This window comes from Tursiops truncatus, chromosome 15 (genome assembly GCF_011762595.2).
Source record: "Tursiops truncatus isolate mTurTru1 chromosome 15, mTurTru1.mat.Y, whole genome shotgun sequence".
NCBI lineage: Eukaryota > Metazoa > Chordata > Mammalia > Artiodactyla > Delphinidae > Tursiops > Tursiops truncatus.
The window spans coordinates 65063358-65089035 of record NC_047048.1 but is presented as its reverse complement, the minus strand read 5'-3'; the positions used below and the strand labels follow the sequence as shown (position 1 = coordinate 65089035).

Genomic DNA, 25678 nt, shown 5'->3' with positions numbered 1-25678 from the left:
GCTGAAGATAAGAACTCTACAGAAAAATAAGGCAAAGGAGGAAAAATGGGGCATTCAGAGGGAGGAAGGCAATTTTAAATAAGGTAGCCAGGGACTTCCCTGGTGGTGCAGTGGTTAAGAATCCGCCTGCCACGTGGGTTCGTGCCCCGGTCCAGGAAGATCCCACATGCTGCGGAGCGGCTGGGCCCGTGAGCCATGGCCGCTGAGCCTGTGTGTCTGGAGCCTGTGCTCCGCGGCGGGAGAGGCCACAACGGTGAGAGGCCCACGTACCACAAAAAAAAAAAAAAAAGAATCCGCCTGCCAATGCAGGGGACACGGGTTCGACCCCTGGTCCGGGACGATCCCACATGCCACGGAGCAACTAAGCCCGGGCACGGCAACTACTGAGCCTGAGCTCTAGAGCCTGTGAGCCACAACTACTGAGCCTGCACGCCACAACTACTGAAGCCCGTACACTGCAACTACTGAACCCACCCACTGCAACTACTGAAGCCCGTGTGCTCTAGGGCTCACGTGCCACAAATACTGAGCCCGCATGCTGCAACTACTGAAGACCGCGCGCCTAGAGCCTGAGCTCCGCAACAAGAGAAGCCACCGCAACAGAAGCCCGCACACTACAACGAAGAGTAGCCCCCACTTGCTGCAACTAGAGAAAGCCTGTGCACAGCAACAAAGACCTAATGCAGCCAAAGGAAAAAAAAAGAAAAAAGGTAGCCAGGGTAGGCTTCACTGAGGTGATACAGAAACCAAGGGCTGGAGGTAGTGAGAGAACAAGCCATGTGACTATCTGGGGAAGATCATTCCAGGCAGAGGAAACAGCCAAGTACAAAGGCCTTTGGAGGGGAAAGTGCCTAGCAAGGAACCCATATGACTAGAGTGTTCTGAGCAGAGGGGGGACATGATCCAACTTCCATTTTAGCAGATCACTCTGGTTACTATGTTGATGACAGAAAGATGACTGGGGGACAAGCAGGCAGCAGGGAGAGCAGATAGGAGGGTACTGTGATAATTCTAGTGAAGGTGGTGACTTGCACCAGGTGGCAGCAGCGGAGGTGGTAACAAGGTGTCAGATACAAGTTGTAGCCCAGATCAACAGGAATTATGAGGGGGTCATCTACTGAGATGGAAAAGACCGTGAGAGAAATTTTGGAGGGAAGATGAGAAGTTTGGTTTCGGACAGGTCAAATCTGAAATGTCTTTCGAGCTATCCAAATAGTAACACTGAGCAGGAGGCTGGATATATGGGTCTCAAATTCAAGGGACAGGTCAACACTAGAGATATAAATTAGGGGATCATTAACATAAAAATTGTTATTTAAAGTCATCGAACAGAATGAGAGGAACTGTCAGTGAAACTAACTAGGAAAGAGGGCTAATTACTCAAAATTAAGAGGTGAAGGAGAAGGGAAGAAACCAGCAAAGGAGACTGAAAAGACACAATCAGAGAGAGGGGAGGAATGCTAGGAGAATATGCAGTCCCAGCTTCCTCCTGCTGCTCTAACATATCACCACAAACCTGGTGGCTTAAAACAACATAAATGGATTGCCTTAATATTCATTATCATGGCCCCTTCCTCCATCTTCAAAATGCATCTCTCTAACTTCTGCTTCCACAGTCACAGCTCCTCTGACTCTTGCCCTCCTACCTCCCTCTTATAAGGACCGGGCCCACTTGACTAAGCCAGGATAATCTCTCCACCTCAAGATCCTTAACTCAGTCACATCCACAAAGTCCCTTTTCCTATATAAGATAATATATTCACAGGTTCTGAGGATTAGGACATGGACATTTTGGCGGATCATTATTCTGTCTACCACACCAAGTGAGAAAGTACTTTCAGGAAGAAGAAATGATCAACTGGGCCAAATGTTACTGAGATCAAGTTAAGATTGGGCAAAAAATTCACCACTGAATTTCAGCAATATGGAAGTCACCAGCAACACTAATAAGAGCAGAGTCAGTGATGTGGAACCAAAAGAAAACGGGCAGGCGGGCGGGGTACGGGGCACGGATGGAGACAGGTGAGCACTGGCGATCTATATTAGAATGTTTTGCTATAAAGAACAGAGAAATGAGATGGTAGCTGGAGGAAGATATGGGTCAAGAAAAAAATTTTTCCCAAATGGGGAAAAAAATACACGTTTTTATGCTATGGAGAATGATCCAGTAAAGGGGAAAAAAAAACTGGATATGCAGGAGAAAAGGGGAGAATTGTTGGAGCAGTGTTCTTGAGTAGGTGAGAAGGAATAGGTCTAACAGGCAGAGGGGCTGCTTTAGAAAACAGCATGCTCATCCACAGAAATAGGAAGAGAAGTGAGCCAGTGTTTATTTGTTTTGCCCAGCCACATTCAGTTGTGAACGGTGACCGCCAGGAGCTGGGGTGGGGGAAATGAGTTGTTATTTAATGGTATAGAGCTTCAGTTCTGCAAGATGAAGAGAGTTCTTGAAATTGGTTGCACAACGTGAATGTACTTAACACTTCTGAGTGGCACACTTAAGAATGGTTAAGACGGTGAATTTTGTTAGATGTAGTTCACCATAATTAAAAATCAAAATAAATAAATAATTTTTAAAAGCCATATAAATCCTTTAAGTCAGTGAAAACAAATGAAATTATATACACTGCTAGTTTTATATTAATTTGCTTCCAATTTTGCAGATTGTGATTCTGACAGTAAGAATAAATGAGGTGGTCCTTATAACAACAACAAAGTTGGATTTAACCAGGAGAAAAGTTGGGGTTTTGCCACGAGACTAGAGTGAAGGGAAAAAAGAGCAAAAGGGACTGAGGGTGTGTGTGAGAGAGTGATTATAAAGACTCTAAGTGTAACAACTCCAAGCTGAGTAATGAAGAAAACGAGGCCATAAGGGGAGTAAAGGCTGGGAAAAGGTGGAAAGATTGACAGACTGTGGCATCAACAGGCTGTTAAATCCAGTGGGTTTAATTGTTGGGGTGAGGGATGGTGGCAGTAGAGAGAGCAAGCCCAAGAGGCCTCCGTGTCGTCTTCTCCAACTAAGCACACTCCTGCCTGAAGGTCTTGCCGGGTACCGCTCCCTCCACCTGGGGGGCACTGCCTTCCCTTAGGTCTCCTCACAGCTTGCTTCTTCATGGGGCGGGGCGGGGGGGGGGCTCTGATCAAAGCCCATCTCATCAGGAAGACCTCCCTGGGCACTTTTGGAACAGCGCCTCCACCCCCACACCTCTGGCTTTCCTTTCCTTTGGGGCACTTAACCTGTGATGGGATGTGGGTGCGGCCCCTAGAGCAGATGCCACATGGGGTGCCTCAAATGTCTGTTGAGTGAAGGAGTATTTCATGAGTAACCTTGATTTCCTTTAAATGGATATGGAGGAAATGAGTGAAGCAGCCAAGGTAAGGGACTGGAAGGAGAAAATGGTGGCCCTCGGACGAGAGTGGAACAAAAGGTTCGAGCTTTTGTAACGGGAAGAACACAGGCTCTGCAGCCTAGGCTGGCAGAAGCACCTGGCGCAGAGCATACTCTACATGAGTTCGCACTTCACTCCTTCCTCTCAACAGCCCACGCATAAAGCGGGAAAATGCCAACTGCCCCTCCCTGTTTAATTGGGGGTGATCATCAAGAGGGCAAAATGACATGACTAACAATACAAACCTGGAGTTCTTGGCACTGAAGGCACTATCACCTATGGGGTATGTCAGTGGACAATGTAGAAGTCACAGCACTGAATCACAATTTTTTTTTTTTGGAAAGGGTCATGAGTTTAATGCCTTCCCCCCGTCTGCCCCCCGCACACATAATTTGCACTGTGGTTTCAAAAGACCTTACTTGTACTGAGTACCACAGGCTGTAGCATGCTAGCATTTCTGAAATAATTCCTAGAGTCACTATTCAAGCTCGGACTATTCCAGCAGCTTCTTTGTTCAGCATGTGAGTTATGTTTGCAAATCCCAAGATGACAGAGAACCCAACACCATGTGGAAGGTCTGTATTTGCAGACATAAGCATGTCCTGGGGTTTGATGCATTGGAGATATGTCTCTCTCCCCTCATCTTTCACCCAAACTACCTTCTCACCTGTTATTTTTTCCAAAAGAGAAACATCTTGCACTTCCTGGGGTAAAGAAGCAATTTTCTGTCGGACAGTAGCATCCCCTGATGCAGCATTTTCCAGGTCCTGCAAAGCTTTGATTAGTTCCTCAGTCTGTACAATGAAAACACAAACAACACTATCCATTAAGACATATGGGGATATGGGGTGTAAAGAAACTTAGCTGGAGTTAAACAAGGTGGAGGCAAATTCTAAATATGATCATCCCTGACGTTTAAAAAAATCATTGCTCTTATCCCAGAGTGTATACTGAAGTCAATGATACAAATTCTAAGAGAATGTACATAATTTTTCTAAGTCCATGGTAGAACACAAAAGAAATTCTACATAACTGTGAAAAAGAATTTTTTTAAAGAACATGTTTTTGGCAACTTAAGAAAATGGAGTCTGGTTCATACTGTTTAGTTTCAAAGGATGCATGATCGCTGGTACAGTATGGCCTCCAGTTTAGAATAAAAGTATACATGTCAAATGCTTAGCAATTTGTGTGTTGACTGATTAAATGAAATGACACTACCAACTTCAATTCTTTCTTGAATTTGCACTACAAAATGAATATCACAAAGATGACATTTTTGATTTGGGCAGTCACTCCCAAAATTAACTGTGTCAAGCTCATTAGTTACAAACAAAGAGGGAAGAAAAGCAAGAAGAGCAAACCAAGAATGCATCTTCTGTAAATACCAGAAAGGGTTTTTTTTAATTGTCAGGAAACACACGGTGCTGACAGGTTAGCTAGTCCATAATGACCCTAAGGCTACCATGTAGATGGTAGTCAGGTTATCCTGAAAGTTGGTAATTCAGGCTGTTCTCTTGAAAGTTTTTAAATGCAAAGATATATGGCCTAACACTGCTTTCATTTGACCCCCCGGACTAATTCAACATTTTAACGTAACACAGATCAGACATGCTTCCTATTTACACAAGCCTTAAACACTCCCACGTGTAATAAAATAAAGCTGTTTTAGGCAAAATGAGAGGCAGTGCAACTCAGTGAAAAGAGCATGGGCTCTGCAGTCAGTCAGACCCAGATTCAATTAGAACACTGGGTAAGTTACTTAATCTGTCTCCTTGAGCCTCACTTCCTTTGACTGTAAATGAATAACTACATAAACAAACAGCTAAAACCAACCACACAGAGTGCATGAACTAACTTACACAAAGGGTCAAACAATGCAGATACACGGCTAAAAACTCAATAAGTGCTAGCTCCCTGTTTTAATATTTAAATAGGTTATAGTGTAGTAAATTTGCTACTGCTACACAGACTGTCCTTAGAAACTAATATGTTGTTTACTTATAAGAAACAGCCATGCTATTGGAGACAAGCGATGGTAGAGGACTTTTGAATGCCTTTGTAACATTACCCCTTTACAAAAGTCTATTTTTTTAAAGAATAGTTTCAATTTCTAGGAGTGAAAAAACCCAAATCCAAGTACTCTTACAAGTCCATCCCAGATTCAGGGCGTGCAGAGACAAAATCAAGCCTGCTGTCTGGCAAGCTTCATTAGGTGGATCTTGCACCCAGTGCCAAGAGCTGCCCTCTGGTGATTCCATACTATTGGTCACTGGCGCCACCCTGTGGCCAGAATCTTCAACTAGCGGTCACTTCAAGCCACTCTGCCCTACTCTCTGGGGGTCAAGACATACCAAGAGGGGTCCTGCAGAAGGATCTTGGGGAGAGTAGCTTCCAGGGTAGTCGTCATCCTCCTCCTCTTGTATTTGCTGAAAAGTTCGCTTTAGAGATTTCTTCTCCTCTGTTGCTAGAGGAAAGAAAAAAGTGACAAATTTGCATCACCACAGCCTGTACAGGTAAGAGTCAAATGCTATGCACAATGGGTTGCAAGTAAGAAAGGGTAGAAGGGGTGTACACTTCCAGAGATGGCTTAACATTAACCTTTAAGCCACTTATTTTCAATTGGTGGTCATTCTCTACATTACTGAAAAGAGTCAAAATGGCCTGAGTCTGTCATCTCAGATTGACTCACTGGAAAAATACTACTGAAAAAAAGCATCTAAAAGTGAAATTTACCAAACTAACACATTTCATTAAAAACGTCATTATCTTAAAAAAAAAAAAAGTTAATAGGAGAAGTAAAAAGGTAAGAAACCTCATCAGAAAACGTAACGTGTAATGAAGCAAGCTGTTGTGTGCAAGGGTCTGTAGGGAATATACCGTGTACAAAATGAGATACTTTACGCTTTCCAGGGTCACTTCAGAAAATAAGTAGTAGAGAGACCCCGCAATAAAATTGTGTCAAAAGCTCTAAAAACAAACATCCTTTAAACTATCCCTTTAAGAACAAAACAAACCTAGTTGTACCTTAAAATTTAAAATAACCATTCCTGAGCATTATGACATATTACTGAGAGAAATTACGTAAGTCACCATTTTAAAATTAACCACTTCTGAGGCTAGCAGGTTACATTTTTTTATTATCCGTACCACGTGCTTTTAAATTGTTACGACAGATGTGTTAACTCCAAAATCATTCCTTTTGCATTAAATTGGACAATACAAAATAAATGCCAAACAACTGAGGGACATAAATCTAAATGAGAAATTCAGGTTTGGAAAGTAAAGAAACTATTGGATGCCTAACATGTGCCAGGCACTGCAATAGCTTCTTTACATTTGATCCCTCCAACAATTCTAAGATGTACAATAGTATCTCCACTTTAGAGATGAGAAAATGAAGACCCAGAGAGGCTAAATAACTCATGTAATGGTATGATTTCAAAATCTGCGCTCTTTCCACTGAATTCAACTTACTTAGCATCACACAATTTCCACCTCATCTGTCAAATGAGGGTCACCATGCACCTGCCTCAGAACTCTGTGAGATATAAACAGAATCATGTACACTTCCTGCTTGATTCAACATTTTCTTCTGGAACTCAGGATGTAGTTCCTGTTCTCTACCTTACATATTAACTGACCAGGCTATGTTTGACGTGAAAGTCAAGTCAATATTGTGGATTTTATTTTTTCTTAATGTTTTTGTTTGTTCTACTAACGAAGAGAAACAGCAGCATTTGCATTACCGGCAGTCCTGTCTTTGCACTGTTCTATTATGCACAGATTTATTACCACAGTTTGGTTAAATGACACTATTCCCCCAACAACAGAGTTCAAATTTCAGTTACCATGGCATATTTACTCTGTGTAATTGCATAAACAACAAATCCTCGCTGCTAACTTTAGTCCACAAATCATCACATAAATAATAGAAATGCATCATGATTAGTGACTGCATCACTTCTCCCAAGGTCAGTAATTGGTTACTGCACCTCCGTTATTCAGTTCACACACAGACAACAAAGTGTTTAGTTGTGTTGTTAGTCTCCCAGTGGCAAAATCCACGTGACATTTTATAAAAATAAATAATCAAAACAGGGAACTGACTGACAAAGATGAAAGAGCAGCAAAGAAACTAAGACGAAAGTTAACGCTGGAAATGAAGTTTGCGTGGAACACAAATGGGGCTGTAGAAGAAACAGCTGGCTGTGGGGATGCCGGCACTGCCGTGCTCTTCTGGAGACGCTGGATTCGCAGCCAGAGGAATTTAGTGAAGGTCAACTCATCAACATAACTGAAGAATGTGGCTGTGATGAAAAGGATGACAATGTCCCAGAGGAAGTGATGCTGACAAAAAACTTCACTTTAAAGGAACTCTGATACACTTCACAACACTGAAAGCACAAAGGATAGAATGTTGGAAGCTGATCCACATTTAGGAAGGAGTATGACAAAGATGGAAAAGATGCAACAAGCTTTGTTCAAACCGCTCTTAGTAAGTTTGTTACAGAGAAATAAACACTTTAACTCACAGTGTTTCTAATTTATGTTACAGCGTGCTAAATAAGTCTTAATTTTACTATTTTTTTGTTTTCCTATACAATTGTAATCAACAGTGAGTTTTTAATTCTTCGATAAAAAATTTTAAGTCACAGAATAATTGTAATTTTTCCCATTGATTATTAAGATCACTCTGTACGGTTTCAGCTTGAATGGTCATTTTTACAGTCCTGCACTCCTATGCAAAGCAAGGATGGCTGTTATTTTTCAAACAGAAAATCTATAGGGATATAATCTGCATATGAAATATCTAACAGTACTTTGCACACAGTGGCTGCCTAATTAATGTGTAGTGTGTGGTATGACTTGTGTAAACATTTAGCCATTACAGCATCAAAGTGGCCATGTTTGGTGAGTAGCCACTAGAGAATGTAAGCATAAGAGCAAAAAAAAAAAATTTACAGTATTGTTCTGTTCACTTCCAAACACCTAGAAGAATGCTCAATAAATAATTGTTAAACACTAAAGAAGGTAGAAAAAAATATAAAACTTGAATCCTTCAGTTTTCCAACTCTCATCCAGAAATTATTATATATAAAAACCACACATCACTGAACATCTCAGGACACTCAGAATCACTGAATTTTGGCACTGGAAGGCCTTAGGCAGACCTATGTATTTGCTTTCCCCACTGCTCCCCACCTCATTTTTCATGAGAATATCAAGGCCCACCGGCTGTGGTGTGTCCAAAGCCAGAGAGCTCATTAGTCTAAGTCTGGGTCCTACAGCAAAAAGCTTCTGTCTCCTAATCTGGAGTTCTTTTTACCACTTCATGCTGCCACTCACTTCTAGCAATGCAAAACCAAAATCAAACTGATGACAATTTTAGGGCCATTTCTGTCCTTCGCCATCCTGATGGAAGAGGGTATAACAGGAGGTAACCGTTATCATCCTACTTTTCCAGTTCTCTCGTATCTCCACTAGAGGACCTACTGGAAATAAATTATTCATCATTTCCCCCACAAGGCTCCTTTCCTGAGCTAACTACTACCATTATGAACACTGCCACTGGCCCCATCTTCCAGGTACAATGCCTTGGAGAACAGTGGAATCTTTCCCAAAGTCCCAACTTCTGGCAGATTCCACAATTGTGAGGAATTCTTCCTTACATCCTCTTTCTGCTCCTTCCCAAAGCCTCTTATCAGCCACCTGTCCTTTCGCAAGCCTTGTCCAGACCGCTGTCCTATCTGGGCTCTCTGCCTCTTCTAGTCACTCTTGCAACTTAGACTACACCATCTTCCTAGAGCTGAGCTCTCACCCCATCATGCCTCTACTCAAAACCCTGAAAAGGCCACCTAAGTTCAAAGTCTCCTTGGTGATGGTAACGGCAGAACCACATTGAGCACTCCCTTCAGACTGTCATCCTCTCCCTCCAGCCCCCACAGCATCGGGGCCTCTCTTTGAAAGCGCTGGGCCCTTGCCACTTTCGTGGCAACTGGCAGGCACAGGCCTTACCTCTCTGATCGAAACAGCAAGTGTCTTATTCCTTTACATCGCTATTATACCCAGGAAAGTGTCAACACACCTGAGTCTGAAACTTCTTGAAGGCAGAGGAAGCATAGCGACTGCAAGGTCCTAGTGCTGTGCCGGAAATGACTATCCCTGCTTCCCTTTACACAAACCAGACTCTCCCCTGCTCATGTGTACAGAATTAGCAGCGAGAAGGCCCAGAATTCTCAATCAAGTCGGACAACCATTAACATGACCCGGGAAATCTGCCAGTCCTGTTCCTGTGTCTGAACTTCACATCAGGTACCTTCCACTATCAATTCGGCTCTGACCACAGGTGTTACACTCACTCCTTTTTTCACTTCCTCAACCACTCTGTTTATAGGCAGGGCAAACACTACAGGGACCGAAAACCTTCTGTCCTTATTGCACACCTTCTGTTCTATCCTTCAACATATCCCTGTGTCTTCACTGGGCCTTGTACTAGCTAACCTTCAAGTAATCTGGTTACCTAAGGGTTTATGGTATGCCTCTTAGAGACCTGTGATAGAATTTCAGACACTATGGCAGACTGTGAAACTAATTTTAAGGCAAAAAGTTAGCCTGAAGGATCCCAAATCACATTACAAAATGCAGTCATCTACCCGTAAAGCTGGATCTTCTAAATAATCCACTTGAAATTTCCAGGATTGAAAAAAGAAAATAAGGAAACTCCCCCCACAGATTTTATATTACTTTTTTTTTATAACATCTTTATTGGAGTATAATTGCTTTACAATGGTGTGTTAGTTTCTGCTTTATAACAAAATGAATCAGCCATACATATACATATATCCCCATATCCCCTCCCTCTTGTTTCTCCCTCCCACCCTCCTTATCCCACCCCTCTAGGTGGTCACAAAGCACCGAGCTGATCTCCCTGTGCTGTGCAGCTGCTTCCCACTAGCTATCTATTTTACATTTGGTAGTATATATAAGTCCACGCCACTCTCTCACTTCGTCCTAGCTTACCCTCCCCCTTCCCTGTGTCCTCAAGTCCATTCTCTATGTCTGCGTCTTTATTCCTGTCCTGCCCCTAGGTTCTTCAAAAACTTTTTTTTTTTTTAAGATTCCATATATATGTGTTAGCATACGGTATTTGTTTTTCTCCTCCTGACTTATTTCACTCTGTATAAGTCTCTAGGTCCATCCACCTCACTACAAATAACTCAGTTTCGGGCTTCCCTAGTGGCGCAGTGGTTGAGAGACTGCCTGCCAATGCAGGGGACACGGGTTCGAGCCCTGGTCTGGGAAGACCCCACATGCCGCAGAGAAACTAGGCCCGTGAGCCACAATTACTGAGCCTGCGCGTCTGGAGCCTGTGCTCTGCAACAAGAGAGGCCGAGACAGTGAGAGGCCCGCGCACCACGATGAAGAGTGGCCCCTGCTTGCTGCAGCTAGAGAAAGCCTTAGCACAGAAACGAAGACGCAACACAGTCAAAAATAAATAAATTAATTTAAAAAAAAAAGAAAATCTTAAAAAAAACAACAACAACTCAGTTTCATTTCTTTTTATGGCTGAGTAATATTCCATTGTATATATGTGCCACATCTTCTTTATCCATTCATCTGTTGATGGACACTTAGGTGCTTCCATGTCCTGGCTATTGTCAACAGAGCTGCAAGGAACATTGTGGTACATGACTCTTTTTGAATTATGGTTTTCTCAGGGTATATGCCCAGCAGTGGGATTGCTGGATCATATGGTAGTTCTATTTTTAGTTTTTTAAGGAACCTCCACACTGTTCTCCATAGTGGCTGTATCAATTTACATTCCCACCAACAGTGCAAGAGGGTTCCCTTTTCTCCACACCCTCTCCAGCATTTATTGTTTGTAGATTTTTTGATGATGGCCATTCTGACCAGTGTGAGGTGATACCGCATTGTAGTTTTGATCTGCATTTCTCTAATGATTAGTGATGTTGAGCATCTTTTCATGTGTTTGTTGGCAATCTGTATATCTTCTTTGGAGAAATGTCTGTTTAGGTCTTCTGCCCATTTTTGGATTGGGTTGTTTGTTTTTTTGATATTGAGCTGCTTGTAAATTTTGGAGATTAATCCTTTTATCAGTTGCTTCATTTGCAAATATTTTCTCCCATTCTGAGGTTGTCTTTTCATCTTGTTTATGTTTTCCTTTGCTGTGCAAAAGCTTTTAAGTTTCATTAGGTCCCATTTGTTTACTTTTGTTTTTATTTCCATTTCTATATTACTTTTATAATGAAAAAAGAATCAGGAAATACTGTTTCCAAGAGCTCCCTCATTCTTTGTCCCCTCCCTGCAAAATAAGGGAGTTTTCTTTAAAAAGCACATTTACCTTTACTTGTAGAGAGAAAAAGATACGCAACAAAGGGCTGACACTTGAGGCACAGTTCTGAAAGCACTCTACCCATATCATCTCACTGAACTGAATGGCCAGGTCCAGACCTGAACCTGGTAAGCTGAGCCTAGAGCTTGTGCTCTTAACCACCATGCTCGCCAGCCTTGCACAAAATCTGGGGGACTGAACATACTAACATGACCCCTCCTACTTTTGCTATTGGTTTGTATTTAGAAACTCAGAATATTAGATATTAGAACTGGGAGGGGGTACCAAATAGAAGTCATATGATCACATTAATAACATCTTACCTTCATTATCTCAAGTAATCCTCACACAACCCTATGAGGTATTATTACTAGCCATAATAATAGCCATACTGTACAGTGAGAACCTGAGGCTCAGAGAGGTCAAATGCCATGCCCAAGGTCACACAGCTTGGAAATGACAGAGCTGGGATTCATACTCTGGAAGTCTGATTTCAAACCGTTGCTCTGAATAGCTAAACTAACTATACTAAGGTCCAGGAAAGTTGTGTGACCTACTCATGAATTCATACCCTCATTCAAGTCTACTGAATCCATGTGCTTTCAAGGAAAAATTATGGTGTGAAGAACATAGGCTTTTAAGTTATATACACCTGGGTTTGAATTCTCTACTTATCAATTATATCTACTTGGACAAAATTACTGTACCCTTGCGAGTCTTAATATCTTCATCTGAAATACGAAAATAATACCTAGTACATAGAGTAGTTGTAAGGATCTAAAATAAATTAACATGAAAAGCAGCCAGCAGAGGGGCTGGTGCTGAATAGGTGCTCAATAAATGCTATTTCCTTTGTATCTACCTTTCCTTTCTAAAGCCTGCAACTATAGGATACCGTGTGATTTACGTGGGACTGAAGTAAATAATGAAGTTCCACTCAGTCAAGCAACAGCATGAGTATTCCCAAGAATACAGAGACAACTTTAGAATCACTGGGTCTTGTACCTGGGATTGAAAAAACAAAGAAAAAACCCCACAGATTTTAAATTACAGGTACACAAACTCAAGAAAACTCCAGTTCTAAAACAAAACTCCTAAACTCACACATTCTCCAACATTAGAAATGTCAGCTCCACAGGAAATTTTTTATTCCAAAAGTAAACTCTGTAAAGTTGTCTGAAGACAAAGAATTAGCCTTGAATTAAGGTTGTAATATAAAAGGACTATTTAAATTTGGAAATAAGCTTCTGGAAAACTCATCAATATTTTGAAAGGATTGTGTAAAATATTCTGATAACTCAGGTCCAAAAAAGACAGTGAGAAGACAGAGTGAGTTAGTTGAGACAAACACATTGGAACCTTTTGATATGTGTTTTCATCTTTACAAACTAGAGAAAGAGAAATTATCTTTATATCAGCATTATCCTCTACATAAGAGGAATACTGCCTCTATTGCTGTTAATGTCTAGACACTCAAAAAAAAAAAATCAGAAACCCAATGGAGCTATTTTCAAATCTAGCACTGCCACAAATTCCCCAATTTGTCTGACTGCTCCCTGAGTGCAAAACTATTTCTCACTCCTCTCTTGCTCTTTCCTATACTGTCTAGCATAGCTGTTTACTCAAAGCATATGTTTGGCAAATGCTCGTTTAATTGAAATTCAACACTTAGCTTCAAACATCATCTTTCAGAGCTCTCCTACTTGCCCAAAGGTGTTTTTAAAAAATCAGCACTGTTTACCAATGGACTTCAAGTCAGAGGAGAGAAAAGAATGCTGGATAATTCCCCAACACTGTGTAGAATACTTCCAAAGGACACAACACGAACACTGCCAAAATCCAATCCAATCCCAAAATTGTTTTCTATCAATTCCAAGTAAAACAGCAATGACCTGCAGACTGAAAGCACTTATGTCATTCTTAGAAAGCCTCTAACCTCTAGTTTCACAGGAAAGTTACTCCACCTTAAAACGCATATAAACTCAGACCTGGAAGAGATCATGAAAGGTATACAATAAAAAGAGTTGCTGAATGAATGATATTATCACATATGCTAATTGTGGTTAAGTTCTATTGCAGAGGCATGTACAAAGTCCCAGAGGAAGATAGAGGAAATTGGTTACATGTGCCCAAACAAGCTAGCAAAGATGTCAGAATGTGAGTAGCATTCTTAAAGAATAAGTTCACCACACAAAAGGGGCAGAAGGACATTTTAGGCAGAGGTAACAGCAGATGCAAAGGAAGGGGTACCAACAGAGCATCCAGAGGGGAAATTGCTAGGTATGGCCAAAGAATATGGTATATGTGAGAAAATGGGAGAAGAATCTGGAAAAGTAGAGTAGTTCACATTATAAAGGGTCCTAAATACTATGTTGGTATTTGGACTTGATCCTCCAGGCAATGAGCATGTGTACAGTCAGATCAGATCTGTAGCTTAGAAACATGTCATGCCAGCTAGAATTAAGCCACAACTAACTGGAAGCCAAAGAATCAAATAACGTTTGATCTTACTCCTCTTTAAAAGAAAAAAATAACATAGCTTTTAAGAAGGACTTGGTAAAATTCACACACATACATGAACACACTACCTCAGAATATTCTGGGTTCAATAAGGACCAAAACCAATTTTAGACAGCAGCTGACAACCATCAAAAGTATGTCCCCAAACCACATCAATATTTAATGAAACCAGTTCCATAAGGGCTGAAGGACTTATCCAAGATCCTATAACAGTTAGCGGCAAGGCTCGGACAAAATCTTAGCCCAGGGTACTTCCTAGTTCGCTGTAACTCTGAACAATTTTGTTGTTCCTTTCCCTTGTGCAAGGAAAGTCTCTGAAAGGCATAAGCGTGCCAAGGAGAATACAGATCAAAAGGTAGGATATGAGATGATGAATAGCATGAATACTAGAACCAGGCTTACACACTGCAAGCACTACATAAATTCTCACCATCGTTTATGATCATCTCTCTCTGAAGAATCATATAATCGCTGGTGGTTCACAGCAACCCCCACTGCAGCTTTTCATATGTGATTCGAAAGTAGGCAAAGACCAAGAGCTGTAAACATGTGGTGATGTTTCTACCTTTGGGGGGAGGGCTCTTGGAGTCCTCCATAGACAGCTTCAGCTGCTGTATGAACTCGCCGCCATACACACTTCTTTCTTGCCAGATGTTCAGCAATCTTTCTAAAGGTTTTTTACAGCCTTCATCTGCCTCTCTGCCCAGAAAAGACGAAAAGATATATATAAGCTTAAGATTTTTTGCTTTTAATTAGGACAGATTTACTTTAAAAAAAAAAAAAACAACCAACAACTGACTAAATGATTTACATATTTAAAAACAGAAGGAAGAGTAAGGTACATACTGTACTTAATGGATATTCAAAACTTGACCAGAAACTACATTCTTCCTGTGGTGTGTAGGGAAGAGAGAGGGATTATGTTACAGAATTAATCTGTGTCTTTTATCCTCTTTGAAAGATGGGGTAAATAGGGCAAAAAGCCAAAGGCTGATATTTACTGACAGAGAATTATCAAAAATCAATCATATCAATTGTGACGGCTTGCTTTTCACAAGGCATTAACTGAAATCTAGTGCCAGACATGCTGCTGGAAATTAAAGCGGGCCAAAATGTTTAAGGACAGGAAAAAAATGATTAAAACCAAATGTTTAAAGTGGGGAAGAAATTCATAATAACTCATCAATGCTAACACACCATCACCTCTAATATGTATAAATACAATCATACACACATACATGTCAAGACTCTCAACTTTAAACTACTTCATAATTATTTTAATTCCAGGCTAGGTCTGTATTCCAGATTCACACAAAGATGTCTAGCAGATAATCTTAGAACACACCGAGCATAGTACAGTCCTTTGTAATTTATATCTGAATGAAAGAAGCTAGTTTTTTTCCTGACGTATTACTCTCTTAAAACATATCACTCTCTTATTTTTCAGTGAGATGACCATAACTCGCACTCAGGGTGAAGCAGTTGTTTACCATAAAGTGTCAGACGGCAAGTGGAAGCATGCGGAAGATTTTCCGAAAGGAAAACAAATTCCCTCACCATGTACTGTGTTACCATGAATTGTTCTGTTCTGTGAGACTGTCTAGATGTCAATGACCTTACACTGAGGAACCATAAACAAGAAGGGTTACCCTGACACCTTAGTATCTAAGTCAATATCTTTAGTAGGAACCTCAAGAAGAAACCATATAAAATTCAACTCAGATGGAATTTCACCCACCCCCAGCCCTAACAGCACTTTTCTAAAACTTATATTAACACTCAAGATGAGCTGAGTTTTCGGCCTAAGCTGGTCAGATTATATTACTTATGAATTATTAGCAGCAAATTTCACTAAATTGGGGGTTAAAGTACTAACTAAATCAGGATACATACAAACTAATTATTAATTATTGGTAAAGCTTTTTTTTTTTAAGTCAGAGGTCAGGGTGAGGGGGAAAAGGGGGAAAATATTTCCACTGATATTTATAAAACTTAAAGATATGACCTTGATATTTATAATAAAAACATCTCTACTCCATCTTCAAAATATATCTAGAAACAAATTACTTCTCACCTCTTTCTCTGCTCTCAGCCTGATCCAAGCCACTATCATCTCTTGTCTGATTACTGCAACAGCCTCATGACTAGTCTCCCTGCTTCCACCCTGTCCTCCAACCATCTATTCTCAAGTTTTAAAAATCCAATCCTAACTGTTGTGTTAAGGTAGATCATGTTGCTCCTTTGCTAAAAACTTCCAATGGTTCTTCCTGGTCTCCCTCAGAATAAAAGTGAAAGTCCTAATGAAGCCTACAACAAAGCCCTTCTCAGCCCAGCCCATTATTTCTCTGACCTCACCTATCCTCACTCTCCCCTCCCTCCTCAACAGCTCCCTGGCCCTCCTGCCATTAAAGTGTAGGACCTTTGCACTTAGCTTGGAACCAAGGCTCAGGCCAGGCAAGGCTCCTTTGCTCTCCTCCTTCAGGTGCGTATACTCACACAGCACCTTTTCAGTGAATCCTCTCATCTCCTGACTTAAAATTACACTCCCTACTCCTACTTAATTTTTCTCCACACAATTTATCTTCTGATGTGCTATATATACGGTTTCCCTGTTGTTTAGACTCTCTTTCCATTTGAATGGGATTTCCACAAGGGCAGGGATTTGTCTTTTTCCCCCACTGCTATATGCCCCAGAACAAGCACAGTAAATATTTAATTGCAATGTTTTTTCCGAAAAATGTTAGAAAGGTTTCAGTAGGCCATACAATTAGTTAACTTTCAACGACCATTTTACCACATCAAGGTCATTCATGTCAGACATCAATTAAGCATTCATCTGCTCATTAAGGTTTCTGAAATACTGTGCTTGGAATACAAAGAACAAGGCCTAGGTCCTGACCTCTAGATTCTTGACCCAGCAGCCCCTCACCTCTCCACACCCTACCTGAGGCTTCATGTTCTAGCAACACTCAACGGTAAGTATTTTCTACTCAGCACTTGCTGCCACTGTTACGTGTGCCTATGCTCATGCTTTCTCCTCTCGCTTGAATGGAATCCCCAAAACAGAACAAGGTGAAGAGCAAAAGGTTCTGAGTAATTCTGGTGGCTGAAGTACTATATGGGGTGGGGTGGGGGGGGGTGGAAACAGCAGAAGAATCTGGAGGGATACAGTGGAATTAGATTATAGAGGACCTTAAATTCCATACTAAACATGTGGCCTTTATCCTGAAGGCAATGGGAAGTCCCTAATGTGATGAAATGCAGGCTTTAGAAAAATAAAGTCATTATAACTACTGTAACAAAATCACAACTAATCAGAACTTAACTGGTCGGTACTTTTAACATAAAATCTGTTCTCTGCAAATTCTCTTAAAAGAGAAACTAATCATGAAAACAAATTCTTATCAAGGATTTAGTTGAAAGGGTTGGGAGGGGCACAACACCCATCCAACCACCATCCACCATTCCTGGGGCTATTTGGGGCTTGATTAAGACTGATAGTCTTAATCAGCTGCAGTCACACTACTGTATAGTGGATAATGATGCTCAAACCTGTTGTAACCAAAAGATTTTCAAAAGGCTTTCACCACTAAAGGCTACAGCCAAAAGCGTGCTCTACTTTAATTAGTGAACATAATTAACCATGATAGGTTAATTCTTTGAGCACTACAGTAAATCAAAGTTTTGCCAACTAAGGTCTAAAGATATAGACACAACAGTCAAGAAATCTTTTTACTGATGTGGTTTTGCCCTAAGTAGCTCCAATGAAGTGGAAGTCACTTTAGCACCTGAAATTGGATACAACCAAAGCAAAAAAGTCATTTTATGACACAAGGAGCTATCTTTTCAAGTTGTATTAACTCCATTCTAACTTGAGAAATCTTTAAGTGAAAAAACACAAAAAATCTTTGCCACTTATCAATGAATAAACTGGAAGATGATAAATAAGTACATATGTAACTTATTTTGCAGAACACAACTTAGTATCTTAATTCTAAATATTTATAAATTCAACCACTGAAAATGTGATCTAAAAAGTGAAAAGTATGTGTTATACACACGTAGGACTACTGCTTGAAGTGCCAGCTGGATACCAAAGGGCTTGCCAAGCCAGCATGGGGGCCTTTTCTTCCTCTGCAGCTCTAATGGCACTGCCTTGGTACACCCGCTATAATTTGTGTACTTCTCTCTTATCCCATGCACAGTAGGCCTATGGCAGGCCTACTCAGGGCATAAATTCTTTCTAAGTATCCTCAGCACTTCCAACAGCACCTCATGTAAAGGTAGAGCAGAGACAGTCCTTTGCAATTGTGTAGAAAAGAGTTAACATAGCAGGCCTGAGACTGCTGCCCTTAGCAGGCCTGCTCACGAGGTTGGCCCTTGACTGGCATCTCGGAACCTGGATTTCAGAAGTGCTCCTATCATTTCCTAACTGATAAGGGTGGTTTACTGTGCTTAAACTGTTTATACAAACAGTATGGTTTATGCTGAACATCTGCTTTCCTTCTGGGAGCCTAGAATTTTGGCAGAGTGCCTGTGACCAACCCTAACAAAATCCCTAGGTACGACATCTCTAATGGGCTTCTCAGGTAGAAAACACTTCACATTTGTTGCCACAGTTCAAAGGGGGAGGAATTAAGTATGTCTTATGTGACTCCACTACGAAAGGACTCGTGGAAGCTTATGCCTCGTCTCCTCTGGACTTCATCCCTTGCACCTTTTCCCTTCTGCTAATTTTGCTCTATATCCTTTCACTGTAATAAATCATAGCCAGGAACACAACTATACCCAACTCCTGTGAGTCCTCCTAGCAAGTCACCGGACCTGGAAGTGGTCTTGGGGGCCCACGACTGTTATAACAGGAAATAAATATGTATATGGTGATAATTCCAAATTTATGTCTCCAGAAATCAATTTCCTACTGAGCTTCAAGACTGTTTCATCCATCCGCCTATATGGCATCACCCTTTGGAATATCTATTAGCCATCTCAAACTTAACATGGCCAAAACAAAACTCTTGATTTCCTCTACCATATCTTTACCTCAAACTCCACCTCGGTAAACAGCACCATCAGCCATCCACATACTCACGTCAAAAACCTAGAAATAATCTTTGATTTCTCTTTTCCCTCACTACCAAGCTCCCACTAATCCTATCAGTTTTACATGGGGTGGGGCACAAATCTACCCATGAAGTAAACAAAGTAAACATTCAACAAGTGGAAGCTATTATCTCCTCAATGTTCCTGAATCCTAGCCAATGTCATCTCTAGCCTACACTAGAGCAACACCCTCTACCTCATGTCCCTGCCTCTCCCTTGGCCTTTATAATCCATTCTCCACCCCAAGATGGAGGGATCTTTGAACAAGGCATTTGGAATATATCATTCCCCTGCTTAAAACTCCTCACTGACATCCCATCAGAACAAAATCCTAACTCTCTCCCAAGGCTTACAAGACATGTGTGACTGTCACCTTCCTGCCTCTCTGATCTCACCTGGATATGACTTCCCCTCTGTTCCTTGTGTTCTAACCACAATGGCCTTCATTCTGATCCTCTTAACATGCCAAGATTATTTGTACCTTAGGTTCTTTTTAATAGCTATTCCTATTTTGCATGATTACCTCAAATGTCACTTCCTTAGAGAGGCCTTCCTTCACCACACTAGAAGAGATCCCACTCAAGAACGTCATTCTATTTTATTATGTCCATATTATCACTCTCTGAAAGTATCTTACTCATTTTGTCCTTGCCTGCCTTGTTCACTGCTTGCCCCCCTAGTGTCTGGATCAGTACTTTGCACAAAGGCACCTAAATACATCTTGAAGGAAAGATTAAGTGCACAACTATCTCCCAACTGAGAAGAAAACAAGAAGGCATTTGTATGGAAAATAAGTTTAAAGTCTGGTTACTTAAACTGCTATTCAAATTAAAACCACCCCATGAGCTTGGCAGCTTTCTCTGACTTGAGAGGTTTGTTGTTTCTTTCCTAGGGGGTAGGAGGTTTGAGGGAGGAGGTAGGAAATTATCATAAAGAGATTCCTAATCTATTTTAGTCAATATTAATGGGTCCACTATCTTTGTTCATCAATTGGCCACAGAAAAACTGTACAGAGAGCACTTTTTACTGTTGATAAGGTGCATCAGGACTGAAGTGGTGTGGCTGGACTTTCTATTCTAATAATGGGGGTGGGGGTGGGGAGGGAGCTTAGAGACATGGGGACCTTGAATATAATATCTGAACAGGACCTTAAAAGAACTAGAAGAATGCAAAAAAGAAAGGTAATAGAGCTATCTATTTTTATTTAAAAGGATCAGGTCTATTTTCCCCATAAAGCCACAGAATTTGCCAAGACATTTTTACAATGCCTCCTAGCTAGGTTTTAAGATGATAACCAAGTAGAAAAATTTTTAATCCTGGTATTGCTCATCCCCCCTCTCCCATCGCTTTTCTACTTCCACTTTTCTGATTTGGGAGCAGCTTATGATTACTGTTAAATTTTTAAGGAAAAATGTTATGTTTACTATCCCTATAGGGAATTACTTTAGTCAATTTCTTATACCCTAAATTTATTAACTTATTCAACAACTACTTACTGAATCCCTACTCTGTGCCAGGACAGACCACCATTCACATCAAGACTATCTAAATGGTGTTCCCGAAGGTACAAAACCCAGTAGCTCTGTGCCAGATACTCTATTGGGTGTCTGGAATACAGGAAAGAACAAAAAAGAAACAGTCTTTCTCTTCATATAGTTTATAATATAGTATACTCCCATGAATGGGCAAAGACTGTGGATTGAGCATTGTTGTTTTACTTTAGCCTCACAACTCTAATGAGACAGGTGGTGACATTCCCTTTTAACTAACATGGAAATGTGGGCTCAAAAAGCTACATAACACATCCAAGGCCACTCAGTGTTGGAGGCAGAGCGACAGCCAACGTCTAGGAAACTGAACTGACTCTCCTCAAAACAGGAAAATGCCTGTCTCCAATTTCAGAGGGCTACTCTAGTAGTCTGTTCTAAGCTTATTCTCTGTTATGACAACTCAGTATTTTTTCAAGTCCCCAAACATTCTGCTTTTTCAGTATCCATGTTCAAAAAAAAAAAAAAAAAAAAGCCAGTTGACTAACAAAAATCTTTTATCCATCTCTACAAAGCTAGATGTCATTTCTTTAAAATCTTTTGGAGTTCTCATTTCACTCCTTCAAACTTTCCAAATCTTTCACAGAATGCCAGACTTACTTTCACACTTAAGGTCTTTCACATACACTCTAGACCTTAGAATAATTTTCGTTTAACCCACTAGTCTCCTTCTCACCCTTCCCAGTTTCCTTTGGCAAAGATGTTTTGTTTGATTTGCTTACCTATTAATATTCTAGTGAAAAATAGTTTTTCTTTGCTCCTCCTAGGCAACTAACTTATATCTACAAAAAACAGTTTGTTTTTAAATAAATAAAAGTGATTTGTAAAACTTTTAATTAAATGTATAGTTTCCGTGATATCAGCTATAAGTATGCTCTACCCACCCCCGTCCTCTGTCACAAAACACAATAGTGGCACACACTTAATATGACAGAGCCAGAGCAAATATCTACTTTCCACACTAATAATTACTATCTTTGCAGGTACAGTAATGACTACTATTTTTAGTAAGTTAGACATGTAGACATCCAGAAGTAAGTAAAAACAAAGGCACAGCAACTAATTTCTTGCCATTAAGGCTTTGTTACTGGAAAGTTCCCTTGTACTATTTAGCTTTGTTTTTTGACCATAAACTAATGAGACAACTCAGCCAAACCAAGGAAAGTACCACATTCAAGAAGTGAATTCAATAGTGAATACATCTAGGAGAAAAGATGTGCTTCAAGTGCTAGACTGAGTCCCTTCAACGCATCAAAATATTTACTTGTCTGAGATAGTTCTCAAGGGTTCAGGCAAAATACAGAACCACAATTTGGCCTCTGCAACTCTCTATAAAGTACCTCTCTTTAAAGTATGAAGTTGTCAAGTTACAAAGGCTATCACACACAAAAAAGAAAGAACAAAAAGGAAAAGGTAATGCATTCAAAAACAAAACGTAACAAAAAACCCGAAAACATACCTGGCAACGTGAGAAAAAGCATCCACAAGGACAGATTCAAATTCTCTAGTGAATTCAGGTCCTTTCCTTTTACTGTTTTGAATGACATCATTGGCTAAGTACAGAAAAGTAAGCTTTCTATTTGATTTGGCTGGAAAAAAAGAAAAGATAATTTAGCTTACACCAAGGAAATTCTCAATCCACCATTCTTCTGCCCTAAGCTACTCCTAAAGAACACTAAGACAAGCATTATCTACTTGAGGTCAAGACTGCTATGTTTGAAAAAACAATTTAAGGGACTCCTGGAGGTGTCTAGTAAAACAGGATTGAGAATACAATTTTGAAAAAACTAAAAAACAAGAATACGCCATTTTAATTGATTGTGGTGATAGTTGCATAACTGCGAAATACTAAAAACCACTGAATTGTATATTCTAGAAGAGTGATTTGTGTGGAATGTGAATTATAGTTCAATAAAATTGTTTTTCAAAAAAAAAAGAATATGGCATCTTAATTTCTGTGTTATTTTAGTCAGGGTAATTAATTGGCAGTAAAAATTAAGATAATCCAAAGAAAATTCCTAAAGGATAAGCAGTCAGTATTCTCCAGTCAATTCCTAAAGGATAAGCTGTCAATACATCTCCAGAAGACATGTTAAAACCAAGATTTTCATTTATTATATTGCAAAAATGAGCATTTCTTACTCACTGTTAATTATCAAATACCACAGAATGAAAGACTGAGTTAAGTTTCAGTTTTAAAAGATACTTGTAATTTATGCTCCTAGACCAAGAATTTCTCTTTGAACATTCCAATAACCATAATCAGTCAATGTTACCAACTCTACAATCCAGAGGAATCTCTAGATGCACCAATGGATATTTATCTCAAAATTCAAATATACATTATTGCTACATGATCACTGAAAGTTTACACACGTCTGAAATCTGGATATGCAAAATTATGGCTCCTATAAAAAATATAATTCTTCTTTCTTATACCTACTAAATGTAGTATTTCCTATTACTCTATATGGTAGCATGCATTAAACCATAAAAACTTCACGCAATATGTCTGAGTTACAGTTGCTTGGGGGAACATTACTGAATTTCCTGGCTTCTATGCACATAACTTTTCAATCGTAAAGTTACATCACTACCATTTTTGGTCCCAGTTTTCTTTTAAAAGAAATAAATAATAACACAATCAGATAGTTCAAAACATTAAGTTTTCTCCAATGCCAAAGTGCCCAAAAGACTCAAGCAAGCCCTATGTCAACCTTTACACCTGAATTACTAGTCCTTACTCCACTGCTCTCAGAAACCATTTCTGTTTCTTTTGAAATGCACACAGCATGTATAAATTCTGACACAGCAAGCTCAAGATCTGACATTTTAAAATGTGGCTACAGGAGAATAACTTAAGTTAAAAACAAGATTTTTAAAGCATGTTATAGTTGAAACTGATGACTTAAAGTGCTCATAAAATTAAATATGGATATCCTGAAATGTATTAACCTGATAATAACCTAGTTTAGATGGCCAACAGATGAGAATATTGAAAACCTGGAGCTATCTTTAACTGTTCTAATTATTATTCGAAAACAGAACAAAAGTGTCAATAGCTTCAATATCCCACTGTTGCTACAAAGGTATGATTACGGCAAAAAGCTTTTTTTTTTTTTTTAAAGCAAACCTTGTTCTAGGATGTTGCAGCAAGTTAAACTACCAAGTTTATAACGCCATGAAAGTTAGATTTAAAAGTAAAAGAGGGCTTCCCTGGTGACGCAGTGGTTGAGAATCCGCCTGCCAATGCAGGGGACACAGGTTGGAAGCCTGGTCCAGGAAGATCCCACATGCCGCGGAGCAACTAAGCCCGTTGCACCACGACTACTGAGCATGCGCTCTAGAGCCCGCGAGCCACAACTACTGAAGCCCACACATCTAGAGCCTGTGCTCCGCAACAAGGGAAGCCACCACAGTAAGAAGCACGTGCACCGCAACGAAGAGTAATCCCCACTCACCACAACTAGAGAAAAGCCCGCACGCAGCAACAAAGACCCAAAGCAGCCAAAGATAAATAAATAAATATTAAAAAAAAAAAAGTAAAACAGAACTTCTACAAAGCAAATCGGACTAATATACTTTATGTTAAAAAACCCAGAATCCATATTGTAAAATGTCAATTTGGCCATTCAAGACCTGAAACATTTTGCAGTATTACAAATGTGATAGCTAAGATAGCCAAGGTTTTCACTATCTACAATGCCAATTAATTCTCATCACCGTCAAACTTAGCAATGGGAATTTAGGATAAAACTTTTTCCCTCCACATCCAGCATCCTGAATAATCAACATGAGCACCATGTGTGTAAAGGTAACATAACAAAACCCTAAAGGGAATTCCCTGGAGGTCCAGTGGTTAGGACTCCTCGCTCTCACTTCCGAGGGCCCGGGGTTCGATCCCTGGTCGGGGAACTAAGATTCCACAAGCCTCGCAGTGCGGCCAAAACAAACAAACAACAACAAAAACCCACAAAGCCCTAGAGCACCTGAACACACAAGGTCATAATACACATGACACACACAACCCTCTACTCCAGCCCTGGGTGGTAACTCACTTGTTCAAATGTCTTTCCAATATGTCAGTATGGATTCTTTCACTCCCTACCGAGGCCCATTCCAAACTGGTTGAAATAGTTATTGAGCAAAGTTTAAATTACTGGCTGACCAAAATTTTTCACTTGTTTGGCTGGTTTTGACATCTAGAGAAAGTAATTTTTTTTTTAAAAAAAGGCCTATTTACCTGCACTACTAAAGGTAGTAGGAGTGCAAACGTAAGGTACAAAAGCACTACTAAAAAATGTTCATCTTAGGGTATTTTACACCAAACTGCTCCAAAAAGAAAGGGAGAAGTTCTACCTAGAACAGAGCCCAAAGGGATAAATTAAGGATTATTCCTAGGGAATGGAAAGAAAATAACACATCATGAATAGAAGTAGTACTTAAGCAGGAAAAAGAAAACTTTTAAAGTCTCATAAATATTTGGAGGCAAAACAGAGATGGTTTGTGAAATGTCTTAAGGAAATGACTTGGCTATAGATAGAAATGTCCATTTTTAAAGATTCAGGGTGGGCTAGAACCTAAAGGGCTAGTCAATTCTAACATTAGGGCACAAAATCTTTTTCCACTTCAGTGCGGGGGCATTTTCAATTCATGAAGGAAGGCTGGGTATTAGGAAACTGTACACTGATGCTTGAAAGAGCATCCTGTAGTTCTGCACTGTCCAGTATGATAGCCACTAGCCACAGGTGGCTACTGAACACCTAATT

General features: G+C 40.1%; 1 protein-coding gene across 25 annotated transcripts in view; it reads right to left on the bottom strand.

Annotated features, from left to right (window-relative positions):
• Positions 1–25678, bottom strand: part of RPRD1B (regulation of nuclear pre-mRNA domain containing 1B) — a 77165-nt gene that overhangs the window by 48558 nt on the left and 2929 nt on the right. For all 25 annotated transcript variants that reach the window (XR_012326291.1, XR_012326292.1, XR_012326296.1 and 22 more), the window contains exons 2-5: positions 22369–22498; positions 14825–14958; positions 5738–5850; positions 4054–4180 (exon numbers count right to left, since the gene is read on the bottom strand). Coding sequence is in view for 6 of the 25 variants with exons in the window: in XM_073792992.1 (XP_073649093.1) it covers positions 4054–4180; positions 5738–5850; positions 14825–14958; positions 22369–22498 (504 nt within the window). In the remaining 19 variants the exon portion in view is untranslated. The remainder of the gene's footprint in view (positions 1–4053; positions 4181–5737; positions 5851–14824; positions 14959–22368; positions 22499–25678) is intronic.